The following is a 15,832-nucleotide window of genomic DNA, read 5'->3' on the forward strand; positions in this document are numbered from 1 at the left end:
AAAATTTCTTACCATTCCAATAACTGCTTAATGAATGCCAATAATAATTTTGAGATAAAATACTTTGTTCTAAAATTGTGTAGTAAACTTCTCCCATGTATAATTTAAAAGTATTATTTTGTGAAACATCAAGAATACATTTTAACAAATCTTTGATGGGCAAATAAGGTTGATCTAAAAAAATAAAATTATTTATTAGAGCAAGTTATAGTTTATGATTGTGGAGGAATTTATTAGTTTTATAATTTAATTATGTAATTAACTACTTCTAAGGCATAAAGAAGAGACTATAATAAATTATAAATAATTACATAAATAGACAAGAAAATATAAATTAAATTAAAATACCAAAAATATAATTTAGAATTTTGGAAATATTATAATAGATACTAAAAGTATAACAAGTTTATTGAAAATACATTAAATACAAGTACAAAAAAATAAATAGGTACTAATTATAAAGTGTTAAGTAGAAAATAATATTTCAATAGATAGATTAATCCTTATTCAACTCAATAAAGCATCAAATATTTATTTTTTTAAATATTATAATGTTAAATGTTACCTATTAGCATTGATTAAATATAAAAATTGATTTAAAAATATTTAATAAATGCTATTAGATATAAATATATTTTTAAAATAACTAAACAAACATTCCAGATCAACTGATGTATTAGTGTATATTTGAAGTAATATACAAACATTACAAAATAATATAAGGATTTCTGGTATCAAGAGATAAAAGTAATAAATTAATCTACATTTTTTGAAAATGAAATTGTACATGATGAAATTTATGAAATAGGTACCTGCATAAAACTTCTATGTATCTATAAATAATATTTTGAACTATATTGAAATAATAAATAATATCCAGTTTAAATGTATATCATCTAAATTTGAACTTATAATATCTATATAAAACAATTAGATTATACAATTCTTAAATTTCTTAGTTTCACTATGAATCACTAAAAAAGAATAAGTACCTATTCTATTAAATTTTCAAACTTCAACTAAAAATATTGAAAATTGTATATTATTATATTTTATTAACTACAAAATAATTTGTAAGTTTTGATGAAATTGATTGTTTGAAAAATGTTGAATTTCAAATAGTTGAAAAAAAAAATCATGCCTGTATATTAAGTTTTTTGACCAAGCAAAAACGTTTTTTTATGTAAATTCAAAAAATAAATTTATTATGTCTATAAATGCACAAAAAATGTAAAAATACTTTGAAAGTTAAACAAGCAATTGCAAATAATGTAAACATTTAGTGTAAATTTTTGTCTTTGACTCTACAAGGTAACAACTATATCTAATTTACTACTAAAAGTCATCAACATTGATGATCAAAGCACTTTTATTTCCTCAAAAGGTGATGACACAAAAAAAAATAATGTAAAATTAATATTATCATCGCTCTGCTTAGAATTTAAAATATAATTAAAAATAGAAATTTTTACGCAAACCAGTGTTTGCCAAATCTTTTTATATTTTCTGTGACCTGTGTTATTGAAAAAACGAATATTTATAAATAATTGAAATTTTAATCAAATGTTTATAGTTTATATAATAATATTCTATTCATGATAAAATCTTCAAACATTCATATGTGGGTTAAACGTTTAAAACAACGATTAAAGATATTCATATTAAATTTGTATTCCAATAATTATATTTTAATCGTGTATAAAATTTAAAGTTTCCAAACTTATTATTTAGAACCTCACAGAAAAAAGACGAAAATTAACAGATTTTAAGGATAATTTTGTGTTTAACGTTTATAACCCGGTAGGTGGTTTTAGAATAATTTGTTAAATATTATCATTTATCAATTATTAGTTATCAATGTTATCATTGTTACTTTTTAGAAACACTAGTCTACTAAAATGTGTTTCCTTATTTAATCCTTGAAGAATATTAATATTAAATAGTAAATACAACTTAGATATTTGAATTAATACTTTAAACAATTTAACTTTTGAATTAAATTTTAAAGGCAATATTTATTATTTATTTTTAAGTGTATGCACTTAATATTACTATCTATTACCTAATTGTATCTATTTTAACAGAATCTGAAAATGAAAACATTTATTAAAGTAATTATGTTAAAAAACTTTTATAGTAGAATGCACTCAACAAAGCAAGTGAAATGGGATATCATGGCTGGTTTATGTCTACAACGAAAACCAATAATTACTAAATCATTAACTGATACAGAGGTAAATTTTCAAAATTTTTTACAAGAAATTGAATTTGAAAAGAGCTTAAAATCAGATCACGAGCTCAGACATGAAAAAGATGTAAAAAGAATGGAAAAATTGAAAAATGGAAAGGTTATTGATTTTGATGATGTAGATCAAGCATCGAGTCAATCAGCACAAGACTATGTAGATAAGAACAAAGAAGAACTTTTAAATTTTAAATTTGCTAGTCGTTCAACTAAGGCAGATGAAATAAATGATACTAAATCATTAAAAAGAAAATTAGATGATAATTTAGTTTTGATTGTTAAACAAAAATTGGGACAAGATGATTTATGGATTTTACCACAAGGTTTGTGGAATAATGGAGAAACATTAAGACAAACAGCTGAAAGAATATTAAGAGAATTATGTGGTAATAATATAAATGCTAGTTTTTATGGTAATGCTCCATGCGGGTTTTATAAATATAAGTATCCAAAACAAAAACGAGAGCAATGTAATGTAGAAGGAGCAAAAATATTTTTTTTCAAAGCAAAACTTTTGGATGGAAATGTAGAACAAAAAGGCACATGGACTGATTATGAATGGTCAACTGTTCCAGAGCTTAATAAGAGACTAATTCAACCATACATGAAAAATGTCAAATTATTTTTATCAAATTATAATGTAAACACATAATAGATGATTTTGTTCACATTTACCTTTGTTAGCTTTATTGATAATATTTCTCAGCAAAATAGAACAGTTTTTTAAATTTGGTTGTTTGTAACTTTCACCTAATCTTTGCTTCTTTTTGTCTTCATTCTCAATATCCTGGCAAATAAAAATGGAACATTATACAAATATAACTATTAATAATTATTTTGACATAAATAACAGAGGTGAAAAAGATAGTTAGCACCTGCATTTTTATGGTACCTATAAATATATGGTATCTCAAATCTTTTAATTAATTTTAATAATAGTTACATTTTTAGATACATATCATTATAAATCAAGATGAATTTATTAATATCCATATTGAAAGACACATATTTCTCATTAACTATTTTTAATGAGTACGCAGAAAAAAAATGTAATTTATTTATAATTAAATTTCTAGTGTAATAATTAACTGTTAATAATCAAATAAAAACAGTTTGTTTTGCATATAATTTTATAATTAGTTTAGACTTATAAGTAATTTTATCTTAATAAAAGTGAAAGAAGTGTCATATTTTTTAGAGCAATAGCCCAAAATATTTTAGGTTGAAGGGTATTTTTGTTAAAATGTATAAATATTTTTATACTTAATTATTGTTATTAAATAAATAATATGTTGACTAAAATTTAGTTTGTTAAACTAACTATACCTATACAGGTATATTTTGTTTATTTATTCTAGTATTCAGCACTAGGCATTAAAACGCAAGCTATTTTTATATATGATAAAGGATTTGGAAAGATAACATTATATTGTCTAAATAGAGTAATGGAAGTTATAGGTTACATAAATATTAATTGATGTTGTAAAAAAATATTAATACTTATTTTAGAAAAATAAAAAATAAAGGCAGGTTTTAATTTTACACATGGGTGGGTAGTTAGCTTCAATATTTGTCTTTAACGATAAATGAACACTTTACCAGTGAATAAATATATCAAATGTAATGAAGGTGGTAAGATAAACAAGGAGTATGAGATGCAGTCCTTTAAAGGGTAGTTTGATTGTTTAATTTAAAAGACTAATTTACTAACAAGTATTAAGCTTCGGTGATAACAATTTAGAAGACATGTCCATGTTACAAGATTACCATCAATACTTTGAGATTGATTTATCTGTTGTAGACTACTGTTATAATTCAAAACTTCAATGACTTCATCGTTTTCCAATAATTGTTGAATTTCTTGTTGTTTTATCTATAAATATATTTTTTTATAAGATGTTAAAATAGTATTAATGAATAAGTAAAACTATACAATTATAATTAGCAAGTTGTAATGAGAGATAGATATTTGATAAATTATTATTTTCTTATTCCTAAAATACAAAATTGTTGATGTCATTAAAACTTGCATCAATAATATTTAAGTATCAGCAGTATTATAAAAATTGCATACACTGTATATAGTACTATATTATAAATCATAATAACTATTATGTTTAGAATTAGGACATAAAATTATGGGAGAAAGAGTAAAAGAAACTCAAACTTTTACGTCTAAAACTAATAAAAATGTACTTTTTAACATTTACTTAAAATATTACTTTGGATTATTAAATTTAACTTAAAATAATTGATCTATTGAAAAAATTCATCTTTATAATATTTTTTTTTCAAGACAACTTAAATATTCTAAAATCAAGATAACTGGTTTAATTTTTAGTTTCTATTTGGTTTATTATAATAGATATTAGACACATGTATACCAATATGTGATCTAAGTTTATGACAGTCCAAAATATATTAAGGTTAATCTTGTTATTCTTATTGATTGACATTACATTTGGTCCCATATTTAGAAATAAAACTTGGAAGATTATGGAAGTTATTTGTTAAATATAAAATGTTTTAGTCTTTTTATCAATAATAATATATTAATTAAATATCTTTCTTCAACAATAATTATAATACTATGCATGGACAGTTTATTTCTCAGTCATACATTAAATAATATGGCTTAACTCAGTATAAATACTTATTCTACCTATATTTTATACAATAGTTTATTTTAATATGTTATACACTATTACCTTTCGTTCTGTGACTTTATTCGAGTTTAAACTTTGTAAGCAACTATCTAAATTGTTGTTGAAATTAGGTTTTTTGTTATTCATTATTTAGAAAATATTGGTCAAATTACAATAACGAATTAAGACACAAAACTAAAAATATAATTCGAAAAAAACATAGAATATAGAAATGAAACTAATATTAAACCCCACATTATAGTTTATAGATGGTACATCCTACATAGTTTGATGGTTATAAATTAAAATATATATATTCTCTAGAACAAATAAAATATAAATTTTAAATCAAACAACGACAAAGAACAAATAAATTATAGAAACTTCCTGTGAAAACACTGAAAACGTTTAAATACTTTAAATGTTTAAAAACATAACAGCGGTGCGATATCATATTTAATTCTATCGGCAGCCGGCAGTACGGCAGTTTAATCTAAGATAATATATAAGTTTTTCTTCTATGATATCTATAGCCATGTATAAAACATATCCAGGAAGAAAAAATATTAATGGACGAACCAAAATGTAAGTGCTAATTGTATTCCAACTTTAAACATTGAAAGTTGAAACGTAAGATTAAGAACGCCATTTCTGTTTTGTTTTATTAGTTTTAACTTTTAATAGTCTTATTCATTGAGTAAAAAATATCTAACTCGTCATCAAATAATAAATGTAATATTTTTTTTTAAATATAAATGTTATGTTTGTAATAAAATTAATAATTATGTACTATTTAAATATTATTTTAAAACAAATTATAGTTTTTACCATAGCTTATAATTTAATATTTTATGCTTGTTTAATATACTTTTTAATTTTACTATTTATTACAGATTCGATAGAATTTACATTTTACCAAGAAATTAAGTTTAAAAAAATAGTAATATTGGTATAGGTTTCCTGGGAATTTTCTTATCACGACGTGGTACTGAGAAGTGAGTCTTCCTAATTCCCATTTCAACTAAACCGTTATTTAAATAATCTTGGTCATTAGACTATTCAAATTTTTAAATTTTTTGAATGGATTATAAACACATATTTTAATTAATAATAATAATAGTAATAAAAATAAAAGGTTTCCTGGTTAAATAATAAATACACCAGCTGTGTAATATCATAATAGATACTACGCTTGGGCATCTCAAGACATTTTTACTTTATGGGGGGAGGGGCAAAATTAATTTAAAATATAAATGAAGAAGATTTTTTTATACATTTTATTTGTGGTACATTATTATGTTTTGCTATTATTACATTAAATTATTACAATTAGGTAACAGATTTAAAATTCTAAGGGGAAGCAAGTGACAGGGGTATTGCCCTCCCCCTCATGGGGACGCGAATGGTACTACGGTTTAAGATATGGACAATAGATATAATATAATATAATGGTCATATGGGTAAAAAATAATATGTATCACTATTTTATTCATTTACTCATTTTTGGTATTATCATTGGACATTGATTATATTATTGTTCTGTGATTATATATAAATATATAATGGAGTCTATTCTGTAATCAATGTTATAATAATTATGATAAAATTTAGAACTGTTTTAATTTTAAATCGTAAAATCGTCTTTATACTAAAACTAAAATATTATATATTATCCTAAATCTTGATCTACTTATTTTACAATTTTATACGAAAAAAGGTTTGTTATACATTTTAGTAGGTAGGTATTACAATATAATCAAATATTCATATCAATTTCGGTTATCCGTATTTTTTTTTCTATGACTGTAATTGCTAAATTTTACTTTTTACTGATTAGAATTCGTACCTATAACATTTTAACTTGAATTTTAAAATTTTTAATTAAATTAATGTGTTTTTAGCACAGATTTGTGAGTTTTAGTTAATCATTGAACAATCTTAATTTTGATGTTAAAATAATCTTGTTATTGAAAAGGATATTATTTGTTAACTATTTTCAATTAAATAAAATGGACGCAAATGAAACTGACGGTAAGATTTATTTAAAAATATATTTATCATAAAATATGGATTAACCCAATTTCTCTAACTTTTATGTGTCAAAATAGGAGGTAATGGAAATGTAGAAACCAAAAAGATAGAAGAATCTACTGAAAGTGTAGATGAAAATGGAGTAAAATATATTATATATGAAGAAAATCATGTGGAAATAAATGAAAATGCTGAAGTAAATTATTTTGAATTATTATTTATTGATTCATGTCTAAAACTTCAATAGGTTTTTAATGTTTTTGATGGATGGAATTTTAGTTAATGATAGAATTGAATTGCACTTATTAATTTATTTTTTATAATATAATCAAATATTGTTTTATGTCGTAAGATTTGTATATACAATTTTTTTGTCATAATTGAAAAGACCTATTATTTATAATAGTTACTATCTTATAATTTTATTTTTTATTTTACATTCAATTAACATTTAAAATATTCATATACATTTTTGGAGAATACTTTTCTCGTATATTTATCGTATACTACTAACTGATTTATTAATTTATTGATTAAGAAAATGCTATACCCAAATGTGCTGTTTAAGTCTTACATATAACAGCAAATTTGAATCTAGAAGAAATTGGTCATCATTCAGTTCTGTTATAACTAAATTTATTTACAAGGAAATAAAATAGTCTTAATCTGAATAGAGATGAATGGGTATAATTATCTTGAAAATAAAAAATAATTTTATAACATAGGTATTTTGTAAAATATATTTAATAATAGTTTTCTTAATGTTAGAAGTACTATTTTTTTATCTGTTTAATTGTGTATTTAATTATTCTTTAGTTGATTTTTAGAATGTAATCTAAAATTCTTGAATCATTGCTTAGATTATTTCTTTATTTTAGGAGTTAGATTTAAATCATCAAAGAATTGATAAAATCGAAAATTTTGAAAACATGGTAAATCTTCGCTCTTTATGTCTTCGTTGGAACCATATAAAGAAAATTGAAAACATTCAAATGCTAGTTTCTCTTAATGAACTTGATTTGTATGATAACCAAATAACCAAAATTGAAAATCTATCCAGTCTTGTAAACTTGAAGTAAAATGATTTAACTATGGGTTTTTTGTACTTGATTTTAATTTAAATTAATATTTAATAATTTTAGAGTGCTTGATTTGTCATTCAATCGTATAAAAGAAATTGAAGGTCTTGAACAGTTGATCAATTTGGAAAAATTGTATTTATCCAGTAATCGAATAACTCAAATAAAAAATGTTAATCATTTATTGAATCTACAAATGTTGGAATTAGGAGATAATAAAATTAAGGTATGTCTATGATTTTCAAAAAAATAATTTAAAATTTTGTTTATAATATCTTTCAATTTGCTTTGCACTTTTTATTTATTTACCTTTATGTTGTAGTTAAACTACAACAATATTATTTTATTATATTTGAACATTATTTTTAAACTCTTATAAGTTTTTCTATACTACTTTATTTTTAAAATTTAGTATTAAATGCTTAAAACTATGTTACAGAAATGTTCAGAATTTAATGCATTTCATTATTTTTTTGAATGCAAGTGTTTTAACTGTGTTTTGATACATTGTTACTGAAAAAACTAATTTGTTTTAGTAGTATTAGAAAAACAATACCTAAGTAGTATTTTCTAATACAAAAAAAAAAAAAAAGAAATAGAAGTTTTTAAAGAGATTTTGTTTTTTAGTTTAAGGGAATTAACCTTATTTTTTAAAAACTATTTTAATTTTAATATTTTAAAATAGTTTTAATCAAGTCTTTACATGCTTTTTTTCAAGAAATATTTTTGATTAAATTAGGTGCTGTAAATCTTGAACCTTGGTTATTAGTTATATTTTATATTTTATTTAGTGCCATGTCAATTAAATAATTATTTAAATTTTTAAAATTTATGTAATTTATAGACAATTGAAAATATTGAATGTCTTACTGGTCTTAAAGAATTATACTTCGGAAAAAATAAAATTGATAAAATACAAAATTTAGATACATTGGTCAACTTAAAAATATTAAGCTTACAAAATAACAATTTAACAAAAATTGAAAATCTTAACAAGTTGATAAAACTGGATGAATTGTATTTATCTGAAAATGGAATCACTGTAATTGAAAATCTTAAAGATAATATTAATCTTGGAACTCTAGATTTATCTATGAACAAAATTTCTAAAATTGAAAATATAATACATTTACAAAACTTAACAGAATTTTGGGTAAGAATAATAAATCTTTAAAAATACAACAACTATAGTTATTATAATTAAATACATAAATTGATTATTTTTTAGATTAATGACAACCAAATAAATGATTGGAATAGTATTCAAATTTTGGAAGATTTGAAGAAATTAGAAACTATATACCTGGAACATAATCCATTAAGCAAAGACAGTGCATATCGAAGAAAAATTAAATTAATTATACCGTGGATTACTCAAATTGATGCTACATTAGCTCGATAAATTATTTAAATTAACTAAAAAGCTTATTTAAATTAGGTAACTTACTAATAGCATTATACAATATTATTAATATTATAGTTTTTTTCTTTATATTATTAATTAATTTGTAAAGTGTAATTAAAAGTCCTCAAATATTTATATATATATATGTATATATACATATATATTAATTGTGAATTGCAACATTACTAAATTATATTGAATTAAAACAAGATTCTCAAAATAAATATTAATCATTTAATTTAATTTTGACAACAGAATTTTCATCAATTGGATTAATAATTTGACCCATTTGAGTAACAACTGGGGGAGCAGTAAGTTTTTGGAAAACTGTCTCGGGCACCCATGTTCGTCCCACAGGTACCTTGATTGTTTCTTCATATTCTTCAATACCTTTAAATGGATATGGCAATTCAGAAACCTAAAAAAAAAAAAGTGATATGTATGGTATTATACAAATAAGTAATAACAATTATAATTCATAAAAGGATTTAAAACTGTTTTGTTTGTTTCTTTAAAGTTTTATTATAGATTCTGTGTGTTTCACTATATTTATTGATTTTATGTTTTGTTTTTTTTTATTATATATAATATATAAGTACCTAGTAGAGCTGTAAAAAACTTCTAAAATCAACTTTAAGAATAGACTCTAATAGTAAATTGAAATTGAATCTAGTTGGTATATTGAGGAGTTTAAAGTAAAAAAAAATCAATGTACTTTTCAAAATACTTAGGAAAAAAAAAATTTAATGAAAATGAGAATATCATATTTTTTGACTTATTTTGAGATACAATTATTGTATGATAGTAAGAAAATGCGAACAAGGTTTCTCATGTTTTTTAAAAATTAGTCAAAATCGCATAAATATGTATCTAAACTATTTTATAAAAAAAATATTTAATTTTATATGACTTTATAAAATTTGTAATATTTTTAATTGAAATTGAAATTTTGATGAAATTATTTATTTGTAAAATTAATTTAATTTTAGTTATTATTTAACACGTTGACTGCGTATTGTTGCCAATGGGCGTCATGAGTATCAATCAGCCACGCGTTTGACGCCATATGGTGTCCAGTAAATATTAAAAGTAAATGGTTTATTACTCGTTAAGCATGGCTAAATGTGGTTTTATTATTATTTAGCGTGATTAAATGCATGTTTTAAATACACCGTTAAAAACATTTAAAAACTTTTTTCTTAGTACCAAAATTAGATTTAACGAAAAAAGTAACATACGCATTGGGTGGGAACTGCGAAAGACATACGCAGTCAATGTGTTAAGTGTTAACGGTAGAAATTTGAAAAAATTCACTATTATCTAAATTATGACATTTCATACAGAATGAAATTTTCAGTATATATAGAATATTATAATTTTAAGCTATCATGGGCATCTGAGGTTTTTTATTTAAAAATCATTAGTAAAAGGGTGTTAGACTCACCAAAATTTATAAAATTATTCACTAATCATAGTGAAATTTTTAAAATATTTAGTTAAATTTTAAGTTAGTTATTTCAAGAATTTCTATTCTCACTAATCTATAGAACAACGGTATTAAGCTTATAACAGTTAGTTATATTATAAAAAATGTGATTTGTTTTTGATGGAAATTAGTTTAATCCAACAAATTACTAAAAAAATAAATCACATAAATATATAAATAATAAAATATTCTAAGAAGTATAGATTAACAGCCTCAACTCGGGATTGTTTTTCATTTACAACATTTAGTGCTGAATTCAATTTTAACTAGTAGTTATTTGATAAAAATATTAATGAAAATATATCTTACTAAATGTGATCTAATAGAATCATCAGCATTTTCATGAATAATAACTTTTTCTCGATTGAAATCTTTACGTGGTGGTTTAGCAGGTGTTCTGAACATCCCCATGTTACCTCTTTTCTTAAATGTTCGTTTTCTGATATTAGGACCTGCCCAACTGCCCCAACCAGGAAGTGCTGTTTCTGTTTTTGGCTTGGATTGTTCTTCTAACTTTTTCTTTTCCTCCCTAAATATAGAACCATTATATAAAAGATGTTTGTATAATTAAGATTAGATAGTTAATACTTGAATTCATTAATGATATCATCATCAGCAAAAGCTTCTGCGATCAACTTTTCTTGTTCATTTTCTTCTTTATCGTCCATTTGATCTTCTATCTGAGTCATTTCTTCAGTTTCTAAATTTGTTTGAGTCACTTGTAAAAATTCTGTTGGATCAATATTTTGTACTTGCTTTTTGGGTTTTTCAACAATTTTAATAGCAGATCCTTGGTTGTCTTCAATATTGTTTATATTATTAGTATCTAATGTTTTATTATCCTCATACAAAGGTTCATTAAATTCAGCTTTAGTACGTTTATTATTCATTTTTAAGTAATCAATTTTTACCTCTTCATTTTGACGTTTAACAACATCTGTTTTTGCAGGTTGTTTAACTTTATTGAGTTTTAACAATTTTTCATCAATTTTTTTTTTTAATTCATTTTCAACAGTCTTAAATGCATTTTCAACATCTCTGTGTACTTTTTTTTTGTTCATGTTATCATTAACATTATCTGAAGATACATACCAAGTTCCAGCAACTGTATTAATTACATCAACGTTACTACTTTTCTTATTGCATTGTACCTTAGAGTCACTTTTAACATTTGTATTTATTTCTTTAGTATTAGTTTCTAACTCAGTTATATCATTAGCAAAACGAACTTTTTTTTTTTTAGGTGTAACAATTTTTAAAACTTCAACAAAACTCTCTTCCTCATCAAAATTAGAAAGATCATGAACTGTAATATTCTTAACCTTATTATTTTTCTTTTTTTTAATTTCATCTTTAATTGTTACTATTTTATCACTTTTTAGTTTGTTCGTATCAGATTCTTTAGTTTCTGTATTTTTTTCATTTTTTTCATTTGATTTATTGTTTTTATATTGATCATTAGTGTTTTTAGTTTTACTTATTTTCTCATTTGATTCATTGTTTTTAAATTGATCATTTATTTCTTTGGTTTCACTATTATTTTGAACAAAATTATTATAACCAACTATAAAATCTTTGAATTCTTTTCGTTCAGCAAGCCAAGGATTATCAGGATCAACCACTTGATCATCAGGTATTTCAAGTTGTTCTTCATCAGAACTATCAGAATCATTAGTATCGTTTAATGATGGTTGTACTTTCTGAGTTAACTCTTTACTCTTTCTTAACTGTTCTGCTAATGCTATTCGGCTCTATATATATATATAAAAAAAAAAATAATGACAATCAATCAAATTAAAACTATTTCTTTAACTATTCATCCAAATTCAAAATCTATTTTGAAAATCCAAATAACATTATATTATTTTATACCATAAAATATTATAAGCTACTATTCAAATGTAGTAGCTTAGATCTAGCTAATCTTTCATAGTTTGAAAACTAACTTAAATTTTATATGAAAATGATTATTTTTTTTTATAATATAAATGAATATTCATACCCTACCTCATACAAGAATAACCTCAAAGGGCAGATAAGTTTTGAGCACAGCAGTAGGAATGGGTGTGACTAACATCTGTAGAGCATTACTTTATTATTTCAACTACCTAATTTTCTAAAATTAACGCAGTAAAATAAATTTTTGGCTTTAATTTGTAGTCGGAAATGAGAGCCGATTATAAAAAATGATTTATTGAGAGATGTGGATGATAATTAGTCACTGTCTAAAACTACTCTTATATGATGCAGACTATATAATATACAATAGTTCTTATTAAATTTTAAATCTATGGCAAGTAATATTTCTTATCTTCAAATTTAATTTGTAAATATTTATTACTTACATCTTTATCATATTTGGCTCGTACAACATGATTTCGTGCCCACTGTCCAGTAGATTTATGTCTTAAGCTAGCACGCTCTTCAGCTCTTGTTTTTTCAATAACATTAAGTTTTTCTAACGCTGCTACAGGATCTGTCTCTTGTAATTTTTCAAATTCTTTGATTTGCTCTTTTGTTTTCTCTCTTCTTAATAATCTATGATATTTTTTACTTTTAATTTTATTTTGTCTATGAGCTTTAGCATGTCTATATGATTCTTTAGCTCGAAAACTAGCCATAGTTTTACGTTTTTCTAACAACTCTTTAAGTGTTAATGGATACTTTTCTTTTTCTTTTTCGATCCAAGACATTTTCTAAAAATTAAAATAAATAAATTTAACTCATTAATAATAGTTACTGTTTTGAAATTTAGACAAAATTATTACTAAATCTTTTTGTTTTTGTTGAACAATTTCACTAGATTGTAATACAGCAGTAATTTTTTTTTGTAAATCTGTAGGATTAGATAACCCTCGACTAAAATCAACCATACGATTATCAAAAACTTCAACTTCACTATTTCTTAAAGGAAATCTTAACTGATCAGCAGATTTATTTTTTTCAACAATAGCAGACCATCTACTAATGTGTTTTTTGAAATTATCATAAGCTACTGCTCTTTTTATCTGTAATAAAAACAATGTTAATTAATATTTTTATTTAATCTTTTAATTACTCAATTCAATTAAAAGTTTTGTATTTGATAATTTTATTGTATTGATAACACTATTAGGTTTCATTTAATTTATATTTTAAGAGGAATGCAAAAAGACAAATATTTAAGGAGTTTAATAAAGGAATTTTTCTCACTGTATGTAAATGGATCTTGTAAATTAATAAATAATCATTAATGTCATTTATAATGTAAAAGATATACATGTTCATTTGTATGTACATTTAATCAATCAAACTGATGGACGTAATAATATGATAAGACTACTAAAAAATTCTTTTTAGTATTACTTTTATAAATTCTTTAATATGACTATTAGAGATCGATCAGATCAAATTTTAATTTTGAATAATTAATATTTAAAATTGATGTTATGTAAAGGAGTTGAGGTATACAATTTGAAAGTGGTCATAATATATTTCGAGTAGACATAAAAACAAATTCTAGTTAGTTTTTTAAAATGAAATCACATGAATAGGCTTATTGGAATGATAGACAAAAGATTGGAACATGTTGATTAAATAACTGATTGTTTGAAATTCTCTTAAAACCAAAGTCTTAAATTAGTTAGATTTTATTTTGTTGAATATGTTATAACTTAAATTTATAATTTATAGTTAGATTTATTTAGAAGTTTAGGTTTACAATAAAAAAAAAAATAAAGATTTTTAGAAAATTTAATTTAAATTCTTATTAAATCATATTATAATCAGGGCTTGTTAGATTAAGAAACTGTGTCTATCCATATGATAGAAAACACTAGCTATTATTTAATAATAATTCATAGGAATATTTTTATTGAATTAAAAAATATATCTTGTTATACTAACAGTTTAATTATGTCATCACAATGACCTGAGATTTAGTAAAGTTGAGTATGTTATAAGATTTTAGGAGAAAATGTTATGTATTATAGACAGTATTGAAACTGGGTTCACTGATTTGTAAGCCTTGCTATTAGTCTCATCCTATCACTGTCTATTTTTAGTATTAACACATGGACCACCATTACATAAGTGTACATTTTATTAAAATATTTGAAAATTGTATTAGAATATTGTAATATAAAATTATTAAATTCTCAAATTTGATGAACATATTCAATTTCTAAGCTATATTAAACTGTTAAAAATTTGGTTGTCAAGCTTGTTATCAATACATGAACATTACATACAAATTCAAATATTATTAAAGAAGATAACCAGTTCAATAATATTTAATAGATATAAGATATTATTAATTAAAAAATAATATTAGGATATAAAAAGATTACTTTTTCAGCATGAACTTTATCTAATGGTTTCTGCAATAGCTTTTTTGTTGATTTAGCTACTTGAATTTTTTGTCTTATTTTTGGTGCTTTTTTTTTTAATGCATCTGTTAAGTCATCAACGTTTGTTGTTTGCTTTCCACTTGACAAATGAAACTCAGAAACTTGTAAACTTGGTTCATTTCGAGTAGTTGGTTGGATTCTTAAATTAAAATTTTATAAAAAATGTATATGATAAAATTTAATTAATTTTCATTTATAAAACTTTAAAATTTATGTAAATTACATACTTTCGTTTGGTTTTAGATGTAATTGTTTGTAACAATTGTCTATGCTTCTCGTATGAAACATCATCCATATCTTCATCATTGAAGGCATCATCGTTTTTAACTAATGAACTAACCATATTGAAACCTAATGAATATTTAAATATTTAATTTTAAAAACTAAAATTATTATGATTATAATTAAAGTTTTTTGTAAGACTACAACAGTCAGAGACCCGAGTACCTCTTTTTAAACACAAGGCAATATGCAATATTGAGTATTCTACGTTACTACGTAAGGCACACGTGATGATCTTTCTATAGAGGAACTTTGTGATAGTGTAATCTAC

General features: G+C 22.9%; 4 protein-coding genes across 7 annotated transcripts in view; 2 read left to right on the plus strand and 2 right to left on the minus strand.

The window, feature by feature from the left end:
• Positions 1-5,139, minus strand: part of LOC112594498 (serine-protein kinase ATM) — a 28,516-nt gene extending 23,377 nt beyond the window's left edge. The window contains exons 1-4 of the mRNA XM_025339304.1: positions 4,954-5,139; positions 3,957-4,118; positions 2,921-3,032; positions 13-174 (exon numbers count right to left, since the gene is read on the minus strand). Of these exons, the coding sequence (XP_025195089.1) occupies positions 13-174; positions 2,921-3,032; positions 3,957-4,118; positions 4,954-5,037 (520 nt within the window). The 5' untranslated portion in view covers positions 5,038-5,139. The remainder of the gene's footprint in view (positions 1-12; positions 175-2,920; positions 3,033-3,956; positions 4,119-4,953) is intronic.
• On the plus strand, positions 1,911-2,974 carry LOC112594497 (39S ribosomal protein L46, mitochondrial). The gene has a single exon (XM_025339302.1). It carries the CDS (start codon positions 2,094-2,096, stop codon positions 2,895-2,897), a length of 804 nt encoding a protein of 267 aa, XP_025195087.1. The 5' UTR covers positions 1,911-2,093; the 3' UTR covers positions 2,898-2,974.
• A 663-nt stretch (positions 5,140-5,802) lies between the features above and the next one.
• On the plus strand, positions 5,803-9,752 carry LOC112594478 (protein phosphatase 1 regulatory subunit 7-like). Of its 4 annotated transcripts, none has more exons than XM_025339272.1 (7): positions 5,803-5,885; positions 6,792-6,921; positions 6,999-7,117; positions 7,800-7,996; positions 8,064-8,226; positions 8,845-9,153; positions 9,229-9,467. In XM_025339272.1, the coding sequence occupies exons 2-7, from the start codon at positions 6,900-6,902 to the stop codon at positions 9,400-9,402; spliced, it is 984 nt and encodes a 327-aa protein (XP_025195057.1). In that variant the 5' UTR covers positions 5,803-5,885; positions 6,792-6,899; the 3' UTR covers positions 9,403-9,467. The 4 variants fall into 4 exon arrangements, with proteins under 4 accessions (XP_025195057.1, XP_025195058.1, XP_025195056.1 ...); XM_025339273.1 differs by lacking the exon at positions 5,803-5,885 and adding an exon at positions 6,593-6,607; XM_025339271.1 differs by lacking the exon at positions 5,803-5,885 and adding an exon at positions 6,614-6,628.
• Positions 9,617-15,810, minus strand: LOC112594475 (U3 small nucleolar RNA-associated protein 14 homolog A). Its single transcript, XM_025339268.1, has 8 exons — positions 15,727-15,810; positions 15,507-15,630; positions 15,220-15,418; positions 13,660-13,899; positions 13,237-13,587; positions 11,480-12,642; positions 11,201-11,420; positions 9,617-9,823 (listed from the first exon to the last, which is right to left on the minus strand). The coding sequence occupies exons 2-8, from the start codon at positions 15,620-15,622 to the stop codon at positions 9,632-9,634; spliced, it is 2,481 nt and encodes an 826-aa protein (XP_025195053.1). The 5' UTR covers positions 15,623-15,630; positions 15,727-15,810; the 3' UTR covers positions 9,617-9,631.
• Positions 15,811-15,832: the final 22 nt, after the last annotated feature.

Source organism: Melanaphis sacchari, unplaced genomic scaffold (assembly GCF_002803265.2).
Source record: "Melanaphis sacchari strain LSU unplaced genomic scaffold, SCAv2.0 Contig22_pilon_pilon, whole genome shotgun sequence".
Classification (NCBI taxonomy): domain Eukaryota; kingdom Metazoa; phylum Arthropoda; class Insecta; order Hemiptera; family Aphididae; genus Melanaphis; species Melanaphis sacchari.

What these genes read in the sequence shown, in the direction of transcription:
- LOC112594497 (XM_025339302.1), top strand. Translation starts at nt 2,094, where the DNA reads ATGAAAACATTTATTAAAGTAATTATGTTAAAAAACTTTTATAGTAGA.
- LOC112594478 (XM_025339272.1), top strand. Translation starts at nt 6,900, where the DNA reads ATGGACGCAAATGAAACTGACG. An exon ending in AAATAAATGAAAATGCTGAA is followed by an intron (nt 7,118 to 7,799) that starts GTAAATTATTTT and finishes TCTTTATTTTAG; the next exon opens with GAGTTAGATTTAAATCATCA. An exon ending in TCCAGTCTTGTAAACTTGAA is followed by an intron (nt 7,997 to 8,063) that starts GTAAAATGATTT and finishes TAATAATTTTAG; the next exon opens with AGTGCTTGATTTGTCATTCA.
- LOC112594475 (XM_025339268.1), bottom strand. Translation starts at nt 15,622, where the DNA reads ATGGTTAGTTCATTAGTTAAAAACGATGATGCCTTCAATGATGAAGAT. An exon ending in ACATCTAAAACCAAACGAAA is followed by an intron (nt 15,419 to 15,506) that starts GTATGTAATTTA and finishes TTTTAATTTAAG; the next exon opens with AATCCAACCAACTACTCGAA. An exon ending in GAGCCAAATATGATAAAGAT is followed by an intron (nt 12,643 to 13,236) that starts GTAAGTAATAAA and finishes ATATATATATAG; the next exon opens with AGCCGAATAGCATTAGCAGA.